The sequence below is a fragment of the Syzygium oleosum genome, unplaced genomic scaffold (assembly GCF_021117445.2).
Source record: "Syzygium oleosum isolate NSW1041296 unplaced genomic scaffold, Sole_v2.1 Sole_v2.10, whole genome shotgun sequence".
Taxonomy (NCBI): Eukaryota; Viridiplantae; Streptophyta; class Magnoliopsida; order Myrtales; family Myrtaceae; genus Syzygium; species Syzygium oleosum.
In genome coordinates, this window is record NW_026607494.1 from 9,436,036 (window position 1) to 9,451,258 (window position 15,223).

At 45.1% G+C, this 15,223-nt stretch overlaps 2 protein-coding genes across 2 annotated transcripts; one reads left to right on the plus strand and one right to left on the minus strand.

The window, feature by feature from the left end:
- Window positions 1-376: 376 nt before the first annotated feature.
- LOC115685574 (uncharacterized) lies at window positions 377-3,477 on the minus strand. The gene is made up of 7 exons (XM_030610647.2): window positions 3,002-3,477; window positions 2,022-2,263; window positions 1,843-1,939; window positions 1,202-1,385; window positions 1,048-1,129; window positions 920-971; window positions 377-834 (listed from the first exon to the last, which is right to left on the minus strand). The coding sequence occupies exons 1-7, from the start codon at window positions 3,440-3,442 to the stop codon at window positions 763-765; spliced, it is 1,170 nt and encodes a 389-aa protein (XP_030466507.1). The 5' UTR covers window positions 3,443-3,477; the 3' UTR covers window positions 377-762.
- A 971-nt stretch (window positions 3,478-4,448) lies between these two features.
- LOC115685573 (pentatricopeptide repeat-containing protein At5g44230) lies at window positions 4,449-6,712 on the plus strand. The gene has a single exon (XM_030610645.2). The coding sequence runs from the start codon at window positions 4,468-4,470 to the stop codon at window positions 6,439-6,441; it is 1,974 nt and encodes a 657-aa protein (XP_030466505.1). The 5' UTR covers window positions 4,449-4,467; the 3' UTR covers window positions 6,442-6,712.
- The last annotated feature ends 8,511 nt before the right edge of the window (window positions 6,713-15,223 follow it).

Here is a 15,223-nt window from a genome sequence, read left to right on the forward strand (position 1 = left end):
CCAGTCGCCTTCATGGCAGCTAGCTCCTTTCTCTCTCTCTCTCTCTCTCTCTCTCTCTCTCTCTAATTATTTTATAGTTTTGACTTTTCGCATTCTTATCTTTAATATCATCCTCTTCTTTGGTATCCTATCCGGCCGATGACTTCTCTAGGCAGTATCCTGTGTAAATCCGCAAATATCCTGTTAGAAATCAAGGGAAATACTCGCCTAGACCCAAAATAAACAGTACCGATCCACCCGATCAAGTGGACCCGGATACGAAATTCCCTCGCCATCAAACATCGGATACGATAATTTTACCTGTCCAAAGCTCTATATCTAGGCTCACCAGAGTCTAAGATCAAACAAGAAACTGGTCACGAAGAGAACCAGCCTAAGGAGAAAAGCAGAAAGTGCACACGGCTTTAAGCTGGCAGACATCACACGGCAAAGTTCCCTTGTATCCTACTAGTACTAGCTTGTCCAAAAAAGCTAAAAAAGAAAAAAATAATTAAAAGGGTGCAACAGCAAATTTACGAAATATTAACTTATGTAGTATTTACATCTCAATAGGACTGTGGAGAAAGGCACAGAACACCATGCTTGCCGAGATAGTTGCTGATTTAAAGAAAGATTTTCCTTAAAGTTCCCAATAGCAAGTAGTCATTTGTCACCCGGCGTTCCACACCGCCGCTGATGTATGTAGTCAGTGGTAGAAAATATTCGCACCCAAGCAATTGCCACAGTCATATGAGTGAACTTGTTTCACCTGATCTGATCGAATCATCTGGTGGGTCCACTTGAACCAGAGTTCTCACTCTCCATGGATATGATGTGAGCCAGCCTATCGTATACCTGCCCTGATTATTTCACAACCATAAGTGCCAGGTATCAATGAAACTCGCAAACATTTGGTACAATCATCTGAAAGACCTCATACCACAGAAAGCTGCTCCTTCCTATCTTGCTTATTTGTTGATGATGATGCGTACCTTGTGAAATGGTTAAAGGAGAAAATCAAAAGAAGGTAATAGGAAAGCAGAAATTTTGATTGGTGTTTTTTCTTACCAGTCACGAGGAATACCAGCTTCGTCTCGAGCTGAATAATTGAAAGGGCCCTTCAACTCTACGCCATACTCTCTCAATATGTCTGCATTGAGAAAGTTGAATCAGCAAAGGTTTATGGGTCCACAACAGAGCCCTGAGGGGGTAGGTCCTCAACCTTTGAAAGTGGAGCAAGGAGCACGGTTCATTTTCTGACAAACAGAGATAAACCAATCGACACCAACGGCTACATGAGCTGTTTCCTCGTCAGCGATCCTACCCACGATTTTAGATGTCATGTTGTCACCGAAGCCGACCAATTTTTGCACCAAACGTGGCCCAGCATCAAGCCCCCTGGCCTCCTGAATGAAAGGGAAAAAGAAATTCTGTACATTTGAGCAGGTATGGCAAGTTGCAATCAGCAGTTATACTGCGGAATTACATAAGATATAGTGAGTTGGATGATCTTCGTTTTCGAATGTTAACTAGTTAATGCGTAATACTGAGGTGAGCAGAGCAGCATCCAGGTGAAGCACACTCTTCTTCTCACCCTCCTGAAGGAACTTTTTAAAGGACAAGATGAATGTCCAACTAGCATATAGCAAATTTAAGCCAGGACAAGAAGATGGCACAGTATAATGGCGATGCCAAAGAATCGAAGAGCTAAATCAGGAGAAGTATGCATAACCTTATTTCTCATAGCGGAAGAGAAAAAGACAAATGGAAAAGCAAGAGTCATTGGGCCCATCATTGGAAGAGAACGCTTTGTGAAGCTCGTCATAACAAACAATCAACAACTACTCAAATGTGAAGGGTTACCTGAACTAGTGGGATCACTGCCAAACGAGCAGCAACACTATCAGAGGATTTCTCACACTCTCTCCAAAGCAAATTATGAGCAGGAATATCTCCATACCTAGGTAAACAGAGAGAATATGATGAAGGCATACTGGTCGCACAGGCTAGAACGAATTTGCTAACCCAAAAGTTCCCCGGACCTGAATCCAAGCTCCAGAAGCCTCTGAGAGCACCAAGCAAAATGGCGACTCTCATCATCAGCAACGCGAGCAAAGTCCGCAAAGAATCCTTCCCCAAGAGTCTCGAAGAAAGGTGAAAACCGAACCACAGTATCCCATGCCAAATCAATTGCATTCAGCTCCACATGAGCAAGATTATGCAGCATATAGGCATTAAGCGGTACTCCTGATTCTTTAGGGGGCGGTATATCCTTTGGGGAAACCTACAGTAAAGAACAGATGAGAAGACAGGTGAGAGTCTCAGACTTACTCACAGGCCAGCAATTTACCATGTAAACAGCATCTCAAGATCCAAATCTCGACTCCTTAAATTCTAAACTGGCAAAAACAGCGGGAGGTCGATCATCAGTGAGAGACCGAGATTCCAATCACATGGAGGGCAGAAAACCCTCCAACAGCGCATTAACTAGGCAACATCCAATTTTTCGTGCATTGCAAGTAAAAGCGGATAATAGTCCCTGCATTGCTGCAGTATTCACAAATAATGCAGTTTCTCGGTTTTAACTTCAGGTCAAGCTTACTGAGACCAACGGTACTAGCAATTAAAATAAAATGCCTCCATATGATGCTCAGGAAATAAGAAACAGTTACCGCCGAGAACTATCGCACACAAAACTCCGGCTCTACAGTATCATAGCATAATAACAACCAGTGATAAATCAGTACTAACATCGAAATCCTATAGCTGGAAAAAGCCCGAGCATATATATATAGGTATATGTATTCATAAAAAATGCAAGCTTCGAACTATGGGGCCAAGCAATACATTTCCCAGGAAATGCATCACAACTTCAAGTCCATCAACCGCCTAAGCCGACTTCACCTCAACAGCGACAACACCAACCCCAGAATGCACTGAAAAGAACCCACACCCAGAATTCGAAACTCTCGAAAGTCTATGCCTTTTCAACAATTCAATACAAAAGAAAAACAAGAGCTACCAATTCAGGCTTCGCAGGCCTGGCCGGTCTATCAGGGGGCCGAGAGACCCCAACAGGCAGATTCTCGCTCCGCCACCTGCAATACGCGAGATGGGAAAGCTCGGACTTCGAAGCGGGGTCGCTAGTGGAAAGAACGAGAGCACCCATTTCAGCCAGGGAAGAAGCCGACCCGACTGCGCTCTGTTTCGGGTCGAGCGACGGACGGGGCGGCTTGGGCAGGGGCTGCGGTCCGTTGGGTCCCCAGAACCGGTCGTGGTTCAGCGAGCTCTCCCGCCATGACTGGAGACCCGACCACGGCGTGTAGCCGATGCAAGAAGGTGGCGAGGAGGACGTGGAGGACGAGGATGTCAGAGGCTTGGGTCGGAGGGCTGATGAGGAAGACGACCTAAGAGAAGGAGGAGGGCGTGAGACTACGAGCTTGAGGCACTGCATCATATTCATCTCTTCGAGCCTCGCATTTCATTGCGTTCCGAAAAATAAAAGAGAGGAAAATGAACTTTTGAAGCAAACTTTTATCCTTCTAGACCTATGCTAAATTGGACGGAATTAAAAAAAATTGGACTTGATTGTATTAATTCGATAAATTTTAAAACTATATGGTATTAATTGAAATTTTTTATTGTATTAATTGAAAATACAATTTAGCGATAAACTTTAAGATTTCTAGTATATTTATTTATTGAATTTTAGGTACAAATAGGGTTGTGTAAAAGAACACAGAACCGTCCAGATCGGACCGGTCATAACCGATAGTCTCCATAAGGATTGGTTCGGTACTAAAAACGGTGAGTACTGGTCCGGTTCCCTGTTATAGGCGTGGAATTGCCCACTTACTCACCTAAGCCAAATATATATTAGAAAAAATTCCACCATTAACTATAACTTCCTAGAAAATTTGGCAAGAACTTGTGCTAATTAAAATACAAAGGCTTGCTCTCGTATATCCTTTAAGATTTATGAAGAGTATTAAATGTCAATTTCATTCATGTGTCTATCGAGCGAGTAGAGTTTCATTTCCTAGTTCGGCTAGACTTGCGCATACGTTGTTTAGACCTATGTGAGATTCGTGATTGATTTGATCTGCACATGCCAATTGAAAAGGCATTATAGCATTAAGATTTCCAAGGTATAGATGTAAGGTTGTTTTTCCTTGATCAATTAAAGGCATAACAAACCGGTTTACACCAATGTTAATTGCAAACTGATATGTGTTCGAATATGTATATATACCTTTTCCCTTGTAAAAAAGTTCTTAATATTGATGGATGAATTTAATTTTGTTGGTCCATGGAACAAATGAGCAATTTCCTAGTTTCAATATTATGAAACCGATCTTTAGCGAGCAATTCCCGATTCTAGGTGAGCTCCGCCCGGCCGAACCATGTTCACATCTAGATACGAAATGTTCGCAAACCTTTGAGAAGCTGCGAGTGTTCAGAGACTGATCGATCGCTGCCCATGGCGGGATGGCAGCCATCTTCCGAAACTTCAGGACCGCGCGCTCATCCCTCCGACACATTCCTAGGCAGCTCCCTCCATACGCGGCGGACCGAGACCTCCGTCGGCCGTATGGGAGCTCCTTCCCTCTCTCCGAAGACCGGAAGCAGCTCGAGTCCCGCCTCGTCTCCCTCCTCGACGGCCGCCACGGCCTCCCCCGGCTCAAGCAGGTCCACGCCCACCTCTACCGCAGGGGCCTCGACCAATGCTGCTACGTCCTCACGAAGCTCGTCCGCGCGCTCACCGAGCTCGGCGTCCCCGTGGGCTCGTACCAGCGCCTCGTCTTCGGCCAGGTCCAGCACCCGAACCCGTTTCTATACACCGCCCTCATTCGTGGGTACTCGGCGCAGGGCCCGTTTAGGGAGTCCATTGGGTTGTACGCGAGCATGAGGGAGGAGGGTGTCGGCCCCGTGTCGTTCACGTTCACGGCGTTGCTCAAGGCTTGTGGTGCGGCTCTTGATTTGGATCTGGGGCGCCAGGTGCATGCCCAGACGATGCTGATTGGTGGGTTCTGCTCTGATTTGTATGTGGGGAACACGTTGATTGGTATGTATGTGAGCTGCGGCGATTTGGGTAGTGGGCGTAAGGTGTTTGACGAAATGCTGCACAGAGATGTTATTTCCTGGACGACGTTGATAGTGGCGTACACGAAGACCGGCGATATGGCGTCTGCTGGGGATTTGTTTGATGGGTTACCGGTGAAGGATATGGTGGCTTGGACGGCGATGGTTACTGGGTTTGCGCAGAATGCCAAGCCGAGGGACGCATTGCAGTTTTTCAAGAGAATGCAGGATGCTAGAGTCGAGACGGATGAGGTTACATTGTCTGGTGTTATCTCGGCTTGTGCTCAGCTGGGTGCGGCTAAATATGCTCAATGGGTTCGGGATGTTGCCGAAAAATCTGGACTTGGACCGACTGAGAACGTTGTTGTGGGATCGGCTATGGTCGATATGTACTCAAAATGTGGCAATATAGAGGATGCATACACGATCTTTAAAGAAATGAAGGAACGGAATGTGTATACATATAGTTCAATGATTCTAGGCTTTGCGATTCATGGCCTTGCTCAAGCAGCGATGCAATTGTTCCATGAGATGGTAGAAACAGAGACAAAACCTAATAAAGTTACTTTTATAGGTGTACTTGTAGCTTGCAGCCATGGTGGAATGGTAGATCAAGGCAAAGAAGTATTTTCATCGATGGAAAAGCGCTATGGTGTTGTTCCAGATGGTGATCACTATGCTTGCATGGTCGATATTCTTGGTCGTGCTGGACATTTGAATGAAGCACTTAAACTTACTGAGACGATGCCTGTAAAACCCCATGGAGGGGTGTGGGGAGCACTTTTGGGGGCATGTCGTATCCATAGGAACCCTGACATTGCTCAAATTGCTGCGAGCCATCTTTTTGAGCTCGAACCTCATGCAATTGGAAACTATATGGTTCTGTGTAACATATTTGCATTGGCTGGTAGGTGGGATGATGTTTCAAATGTGAGGAAGTTGATGAGAGGGAAGGGATTAAAGAAGAATCCTGGTTGTAGCTGGTTTGAGTCAAAGAAAGGGGAGATACACGAGTTCTTTGCAGGTGATACGAAGCATCCGAGGTCTAGTGAGATAAATGGAGTGTTGGTGGATCTTCTGGAGAGATTAAAGGGACATGGTTACCAGCAGATCCTGAGTTCAGTGGCTTATGATGTAAGTGAGAACGAGAAGAAGAGAATATTGATGGGTCACAGCGAGAAGCTGGCTCTGGCATTTGGGCTGATGGATTCTAGCGCAAATTGCCCTATCAGGATCATGAAGAACCTCAGAATATGTGAAGACTGTCACTCTTTCATGTGTGGTGTATCTCATATTATTGGGAGGGAGATTATCGTAAGAGATAACATGAGATTCCACCATTTTAAAGGTGGGACTTGTTCTTGCGGTAATTTCTGGTGAACAGATCAAGTATACACATTGCCGGAAGTCTTTGCTGTGACAGCAGTTGTACGTTATTGCTCCTATTATTATAAATGAGCTCCTTGATTTGCTTCTTGTGATTTTACTAGTACTATCATGCTATTGTTAGATTCTGTTCCTTAGAGGGCTCAAGAGAGATTGCTTTGATAAAGTGCTTCGTTGGGTAGGTTCAGTTCTCTTCTCTCACGTACTTGTATTCCTTTTTTGATCGTCTCAAGTAAAACTGCAGTTTATCGAGCTTTTGAGGTGATGGCACGACTTCGTAATACATTAAACGCTGAGAAAGTCTTGATGCTATTCCCACGTCTCAAAATTTGAGTCCAACATGTTTGCGGTTCTTTTAGGTCTTCCCTTTTGCCTTTTCTTTCCTTTTTGGATATTAGCATTTTGTTAAAATATGGTAATATACGTGGTCCGGCAATATTTTAGGCTAACTTCTTCGCACCTTATCACCTATGGATCCAATCAACGTCGTGCCCATCATTATTAAATGAAGGAACTCGAAACAAGTTACTTCCTCTTGGTTTAATCTCAAAAAAGTTTGTGCAGAATTGAAATCGAACCCGTGACTTCAAACTTGACACTGATATAGGTTAACGGTAGTGGCGGTGAATGCCCTGTTTAAAGGCAAAAGAGTTCGTGGCAATGGAGTATAGCTGATTTTCTGAGTCTTTTTTGTGGGTCTCTCACTCTCCTCCACTATTTAGAAAGACACTTCAAATCTCTCTCGTTGGCTTAGTGGAGAAACCTTACATCCTTAGATTGCATTCGAACATCAGCACCAGCGTACGACGCCCTTTCCCACCAAATTGTAGTTTTTGTCGAGTGCCGGAAAGCGAGCCATCTTGTCCTGAGTGGCGACTAATTTATAGTTTTCAGATTATCCATTTGTCAAATATTGCCTCGAGAGGCTATTGGTAGATTATTGGGATTCTAACCTACCAAAGTCAAAATGCATTCCGACAAAAAAAAAAGTCAAAATGTATGAAAAGTTATAGCTCCACTCCACCTCAAATCCATGGCCAGCAAAATTTTATTGTTGCAATATCCTAAAATCACGTCGACACTAATTAGTGACACAACCATGTTTTTAACAAGCTACGTAGTTCATCTTCAATTTGGAACCTATGCCCTAGATGGGATTGCTTGAATTTGGAGAAACACTTGCACGGACTAGTTCCATGGATCGGGCATAAAGATAGGATTTAGATCACGTGGGACTTATATAGAACTTACTATTGCTGATGATCATGATTGATTCAATTTTCCGTATATCAAATATATATAAAGAAGTATTTTACTTGAATTTGAAACTACTATATATTCCGCTTATCGAGTTGAAACGGAAATGCTAGTTTTGGGAAACATCATATTATGCGAGTATCGCCAATAGTAAATTACATGTCCATATCAAACCAACAGCATTGGGACTTCTAATGCCCCATTTGCCTGGTCAATGCCCACAAAGTTAAATTTGTCAAACTACTTGGATCGCTGTCATTATTGACTGATTAAAGTCTACCATACTAATTGCATAAATGAGTCTTAGGTTGTGATTAGCTCCCCATATTTTACAGAGATTTTGTGAGCGAAGCACTCGTTAAACAACTAATTGATGAGGATAACTTTACACTTTTTGATGCACTGTCTCTTCTTGTTATAGTGTTATTAAGTTAGAGAGTAAGTTATTTCAAATTAAGCATAAACATGACTAGTGGTATAGTATTGTATTTTATATTACATTACTTCGCGATTAGCTACATTGTGAGCATTGCATGTATAAGCCGTATTTTAAGAGAGAGAGGTGTTTCAAATACTGAATATAAGTTAGAAGATGTATTACTCTCATAGCTTAGGAACTATATGCGAGTGAAAAACATAGGACTCTTGAACCTTCTGGTGCCAGTGTGTTGACACCTAAATTTTGTCCAAATCATTTAGGGTTTTATCGCATAAAAATTAGGGTTTAATCTTTTAACCCCTTAACAAAAATATTTTCATTAAATTGCATGGCACATAGACATTATGTGCATTTGCATTAATAGGATCGATTAGGACATATTTTACTTAAATTTAAAAAAAAAAAAAAGATTTCCGAGCCAAGTTAGTCGGCCCATCCTTTTTCTTTCTTTTTTTTCGTGTGGCTCATCTTGTTTCTTCCTTCTTTTTTTATTTTTCGCGCGGGCCGGCCCATTTCTCCCGGGCCCGGCCCGTGCACTGTTCAAATCTCCTCCCCCAGTCAACATTTCTAAGCGTACGGGGGAGGAGAAGAACGGAACAGTGGCAGAACGCCACAGAAGGGACAGAACGTAGAAGCCAGAACCGCCGCGCATCGCCCGATGTGATCCGCGGGTTGGGGCCAGGCCGGCAGCGAGATGGCAGGGGCCATGCGCACCTGCTGGCCGGCTCCGCGCCACTGGCCATCTTTAAATCGAGGCCGGAGAGAGAAAAATCGGAGAGAACAGAGAGCTGGGGAGAGAGATCCGAGAGAGAGAGACCCAAGAGAGAGAGTTCCGGAGAGAGAGAGAGAGAGAGAGAGAGAGAGAGAGAGAGAGAGAGAGAGAGCGACGAGCTTGCTCGTAGCCCGGCCGTGCCTGAGCGTCGTTCGGCATCTCCCAGCCGCGCCATTTGAGCCCGCGGCCTCCCTTCCGCGCCCAAGGTGGGTCTCATTTTTTTGGTTTTCTTTAAGAGTTTTGAGCTGATTTCCCGATGATTCCGGCTCGGAGGAGTGCGAGGCGACCGGACATTGTCCGATCTACCATGTTCGCCCTCATTTGCCTCCGCCGAGCCGGATAGGGAGCGCCGCAACGGCACCCCCCTCCCTTGTTTTTGCTTATGTTCTCGGGCTCACTAGCCGGAGCTCGCGGCTGTCCGGCTCGCGCGAGTTCCGGCCCGTGACGCCTCGTGCCTATTCTTGTTGCTTTGTGTGTTTTGCGTTGACAATCCCGGTCCGTTTTGGGGCTCCGATTGCACCAAAAATCTTCTGTTTTCGTAGCAAGCGCCAACTGTTCGACGTTTTGCCCGAACCAAATTTCTTTGATTTGTCTCTGTTCTGCTGCGTTTTTTGGAGTATTGGACGGTCCCGGCATACCGCCGGTGGCCATGGCGGTCCGGGCTTAGCCGCGAGAGGAGGCAGCCAGCCGGTCTCTCGCCGGGATCTGGCTGGTTCTCGGCCGGCCAGCCTCTCGTCGAGGCTTGGACGGTCCTAGTCAGCCACCGGTCGCCACGGCGGTGACACGGGAGGAGGACGCTCGCCGCCCCTCGTCGGGGCGGCGATGCCGGCTGAGGTGCAGCGTCGGCCGCGGAGGCCAGTGCTTGGAGGAGGCCCGTCGTGGCGGCTTGGCCAGCCAAGGCGTCGGGCGACCACAAGTCGGGTCGAGCATTCGGGTCGCGGGTGCTAGGGTTTCTGGCGATTCGGGTCCGCGGCCGCGAACCAGGTCGGGCGGACGGGTCGAAACCGGGTAGGGTTTTGTTAGTGTTTGGGCCGATTTTTTGTTTATTTGGCGTTTTAATGTTTTGGGCCTTTTAGTTATTAGAATAGGTTTTATTAGGTCTTGGGCCTTTCGCGGATGGGCCGAATTTGGAAATTGGGCTAAATTGTTTTTTTGTCTTTTTATTTTTAGTGGGCTTTGGGCTTTTGTTTGTTTTTTTTAAAAAAACGAAAAAATGTTGGGCTGGGCCCTTTTTCTTTCTTTTAATTTGCCAGACCGGGCTCAATAAATGAACCCGGTCCGGTCGTGGACCCGGGTCAGTCCCGATTCGGGTCGGATGTGGAGATCCGACCTGGATCCGTTTTATATTATTTTATTATTTTAATATTTTAAAATTTTTAAAATTTTTTTTTTAAAAAAAAATTTCGAAAAATCAAAAAATTTATTTGGACTTTGGAATTGGTTCTTCTTGCCCTATTGTGTGATTAGTGTCATGTTTGATTGCACGTTGTTTGATTCACACACTTTGAATTGCGTGTTTAATTTAACCTCGCGTGTGGTTGAATATGCACATTAGGTTCATGTATTGATTGTGGACTCCCTTAACCTGGTTAGGGATCGAATTTTGAAACTCCTGATGAGTGTGAACACGTTAGGTGGTGAATTGAACAAGATTTGGTATCGAAAAGGCGCTAATTAGTCAATTAGTGTAATCAAGTTCCCGTACCTATTGAATCTCTGGTTTGTAGAAGTGAAGCATTTTCTCCCGCGCTTTACTTGGGTGTCTAATCGACCCACCAAGAACTGATTAGTGGCGACTCCTAGATGAAATTGATTTCCATGTTAATAACTTTAACTTAAGTCGCGAATTAGTATGAGCTTGAGAGAGCTCGAGCTGGGTTTAACTTAGTAATCCATTAGCGAAATCACGTAGACCACGGGGCCGGTTCGGGGAGGTCGCGACAGCTTGGCGACTCCGCTGGGGATATCTTAGTGGACTTAGGCCATTTATCTTGTTCAAATACATCCCTAACGTGAATGTTCTTGCCATTGATCCCTTATTTTGCAGGTTTGGGATTTGGGGAATGAATGTTTATTTTTTTCGAATGCTTGAAGTATTGTTTGCTTATAAACTGTTGTGCATGCTTTAAATATTTTAGCACTACACTGTTGCACACACAACCATGCTGCCGGACCTGGGCTGCACTAGGAATATTTAGGATGGTATTGAGTTGGATACGACTTCGACCGCGAGGCCGCGTAGTAGAGGTTGCCCAACTCAATCCCGAAAGCTTCTTTCTTGGTGTCAAGAATGCTTACCTTTGCCCGCGAGGCCGCGTCACATCGAGGTATCATTCTTGACCGAGCCGGAGTTACGAGGACTTGGCTTAGTGCGTGAGGCCGCGACTAGTCATCCCACCCTCGTAACTCCAATTTGTTAAGCCATCTAGAGTAGAAGTCGAGCCGCACGTTTCATGCGCATGTCTATGTGGTTGACATGATTGTTTGGTGAAGTAAGTTTCATACCCTTTACTTTTGCAATTTACTTACCTTTATGCTTTGGCTGGTCCATGACGTTAGGTTGGTCGAGTCTTGGTCTATATGCAATGGGAAGATCCGACATTCGATTCATTCCTACTCCGAAGGCCGAACTCAAGCATTGGTGGGATTAATTGGATCGTGAGGGCTGAGCCTATGTGGAGAACAAACTTGGTCGCCTTTTGCCTCTTCTCGACATTGACATCCAAAGTGGAGTCATGCAAGCAATAGCTCATTTCTGGTGTCCCCAAACGTCCACGTTCATATTCCATAAGCATGAGTTGACTCCGACTTTGGAAGAGTATAGCGTTGCCATAGGAAAACCTTTGGATTTGGAGTTAATCGATCCACCCTTTGGGTTAGAGCCGGAATCGATTTTATCTGACTTTCTTAGGATGAATAAGAGCCAAATAGGAAGAGTGCTAAAAGATAATTGTCACGCATGCCCACTCTCTTTCTTAGGTCAGTGTTTTATGGATGCCGCGCCCCTTTTAAAAGGAAATATCTTTCTTCTAGCTTTCTTTGGGTTCATAATATTTCCCTCTCGTAAGAATGCCATCGATCCTTCTATCACGTGGGTGGTCAGACAAATATATGGTAGAGTTAGCTTTGTCAACACTATTTTGGCCGAAACATTTTTGTCGCTCACCCGATTTAAAGAAAATGAAGAAAAGGTTTTTCGTGCTCCCGTCGAACTTTTACAAATCTGATTTTTTTCCCATATAAGCAGGTTCGGTGTTCACATGAACATTAGTGACATTAGTGAGACTAATCACCCTATTCAGGCATTTAAGGATCATCAAGATCGAACCCCGAACCTTTCTTTCTCAGAATGGGTGAATTTGTTGAAGAATCCAAAAACTAAGGTTTTCCTATGGCAAGCTAAATGGTTCCGACTTTGCGAGTCATGTCTCTCTCATGGCGATAATGAACCGATCCCGTTGTTGGGAATTACTGGCATCACCTCCTATTACCCACTCCGAGTGGCCCGCCAATATCGGGTTGTCCAAGATCTACCGCCCCCTCTCAAGCTGGATTCGTTTCAAGTCCGATTTGTTAGAAAGGAAGAAGATTACAAAGGAAAGCTTTGCCGTGTTGAACGAGCCTGGCTCGCCTGTCGTGCTCGAAAGCTAAATTGGCCCGAAAACAAGCTCGAAGGGAAGGAAAAGGCATACTATGCCACGACCCGATACATCCGTCGGCATAAGATCCCGACCGAGTTCCTCCCAAAGATCCCGGATGTGACAGAGAAGCCAACTCGCCAAGCGGAAATCAACTATCTTAAGACGAGGGCGGAGAAAGCTGAAGGAAGTCTAAAGCGTGTTGCTAAGGAGAATAGGCAATTGCGTCGAGTATTGGCTTCCCATTCGCATATAGAACAGGAGGAGTTAAATGGGTCGAGTTTGTTGTTTTAGATCTAGTCGTTCCTCTTCTAAGTTCATTTGTCTTAGGATTTTATTTTCCTTTCTTTTCTTAGTTTTATTAACTTGATGTTTTGGATCTTTGAGTTTTCAATTTCTAGTTCGCATTTCGAGTTTAGGAGTGTTATTTAGTTAAAAACTATTTAATGAATCAATGAAAGCGGCTAGACCATTGTCATGGGCCGGTCTTCTATATGAATCATGCACTTATGTATGCTCGCTTATTTATGATTCAGGTGATCACAAATTATCTGTATTTGAGCTCGTTCAACATGCAAAGAGAGGAATCAAGAAACCAAGAGGCCGGAGAGTGACTCCTTCCGACAATCACTGTATCAACACCGAATCTAACGGCTCGCCAACACTGCTTTCCTCCACTAAGTCAAAGCTACGGCTTCGAGGCAATCGCCGATTCGAACACGATCAAGGGCCGCACAAATGAATATTGAGGAGCAAAACGCCCGTTTCGCCGCTCTCGACGACAAGATCAATGATCTTGCGGCTCAGCTTACTCAATTCGCCAATGATATGAGGGCCGCGTTGGCAGCACCAAACGCTGGTCAAGTCGCACCTCAAGTTGTTCCCGAGCCCGTAGAAGAACCTGTGAGAAGAAATGTTGTTGAGGAGGCATTGGGTTCTACACCTGTAGTGGTCGAACTAGACCGTATTTCGGAAGCCGTCACCGCCCGTTTGGAGGAAGAACACAACAAAAGGTTCTCAAAGATAGAAGAGAAACTCCGTGCGCTACGAGAATACGAAGAGCACATGATCGAGAATTTGTCTCGATATGCACAGATGAGCTTTCCCGAAAAGTTCAAGATTTCCATTTCACTAAGTATGATGGGACTGGAGACCCAAAGATCCACTTGAAGTACTATTTGAACAGAATGGCGAGGTATGCCCAGAATGTCCCATTAATGGTTCAGACTTTCCAAGAGAGTCTAACGGGGCCTGCATTGCAATGGTCATGTCCCCGGAACTGGCCTGGGACTGCATGGTCAAGGTATCAAAGAACCCCTTCAGGTCTCCAAGTGGCGCAAAAGGACAGGTCTAGATTATCATGGAGGCGATTCTGGTGGCCGAGATAACCATGGAGGACGAGGTAGTTTCGGAGGTCGAGGTCAGCATGGGGGCCGTGGTGGTCGTGGAGGCCATACTAATTATGGTGGCCAAGGAAGCAATAAAGACCCTGGTGACTACGGAGGCCTAGCTAATCATGGAAGTTGAGGAGATCGGGGGAGTTTATTTGGGTTAGGAGAAGGTCGGAAGGGCTTACTTCTTCTGGAATTGAAAGAAACATTCCCGGGTCCACCCAAGCTGCTGCAGGAAGAGGAGGCCGTTCTTGGCCTAATTGATTTATTCGGGGGAGAGTTTGTCTGCGCTATCATGGAAAATGAAGATGCCGACCCTCTACTGCCACCGCCAACCCTTCTGAGTAGGGATGCCGCTTTTCTTTCCTGTTTCGCTTTGTTTAAGTTTATGTTCACCCATTCCATGGGAAGTCTGTTTAGGTCTAGGGGTTGTTTCTCTTTGTAATCAAAGTCTTGGACTTCGAGCCGTCGGTCCAAGACCTCAAGTCATGTAAACGGCCTCATCTTGTTAATGAAATCATGATCATGTTTTATTAAGGACATGTGGAAGTACCCAAACCAGACTGATGATGATGCTTTGAGGCCTGGAATTCCGCACGCTTCCTAGTTTCCAAAATCATTTGTGGATAGGGATGTCCAAGGATATGAGGACGGATCCCGCATTTTCAAAAGCTCTTTCAAAATGATTTCGAAACGCATGCGTATCATTAGTTGCAATAACATTTGTCAATTTAATTACTAACCTTCTTTGTGACATCTCAGGCATAACATTTCACATGATTATGATAGGTGTATATGTGAGTCGGATTTGCTTGACGAAAATTCCTCTGGGACCGACGATGACAAGGATGACTGTGATCGGAAAAGTATCGAACAAGATTGGATTCGGCATGAGGAGTCCAAGCCGTTGACCGCAGGGCCTACAATCACAATAAATCTGGGTGATTCGGAGAATGTTAGAGAGATCAAGATCGGAGCTGGCCTTTCTGAAATCAAGACTAGAAGGATGGTCGACCTTTTAAAAGAATACCAAGATGTGTTCGCATGGTCATATGCGGATATGCCGGGGTTAGATAGGGAAATTGTAGAGCACTCTCTCCCCACTGATCCGAGTATCCCGCCCAAGAAACAAAGGCTCAGATGAACAAAGCCCGAATTATCCAAGAAGATCGAAGAAGAAGTCATGAAGTTGTTGAAAGTGGGCTTCATAGAAGTGTCGCACTATTCTGACTGGATCGCCAATGTAGTCCCTGTTATGAAGAAAGATGGTCTGGTCAGG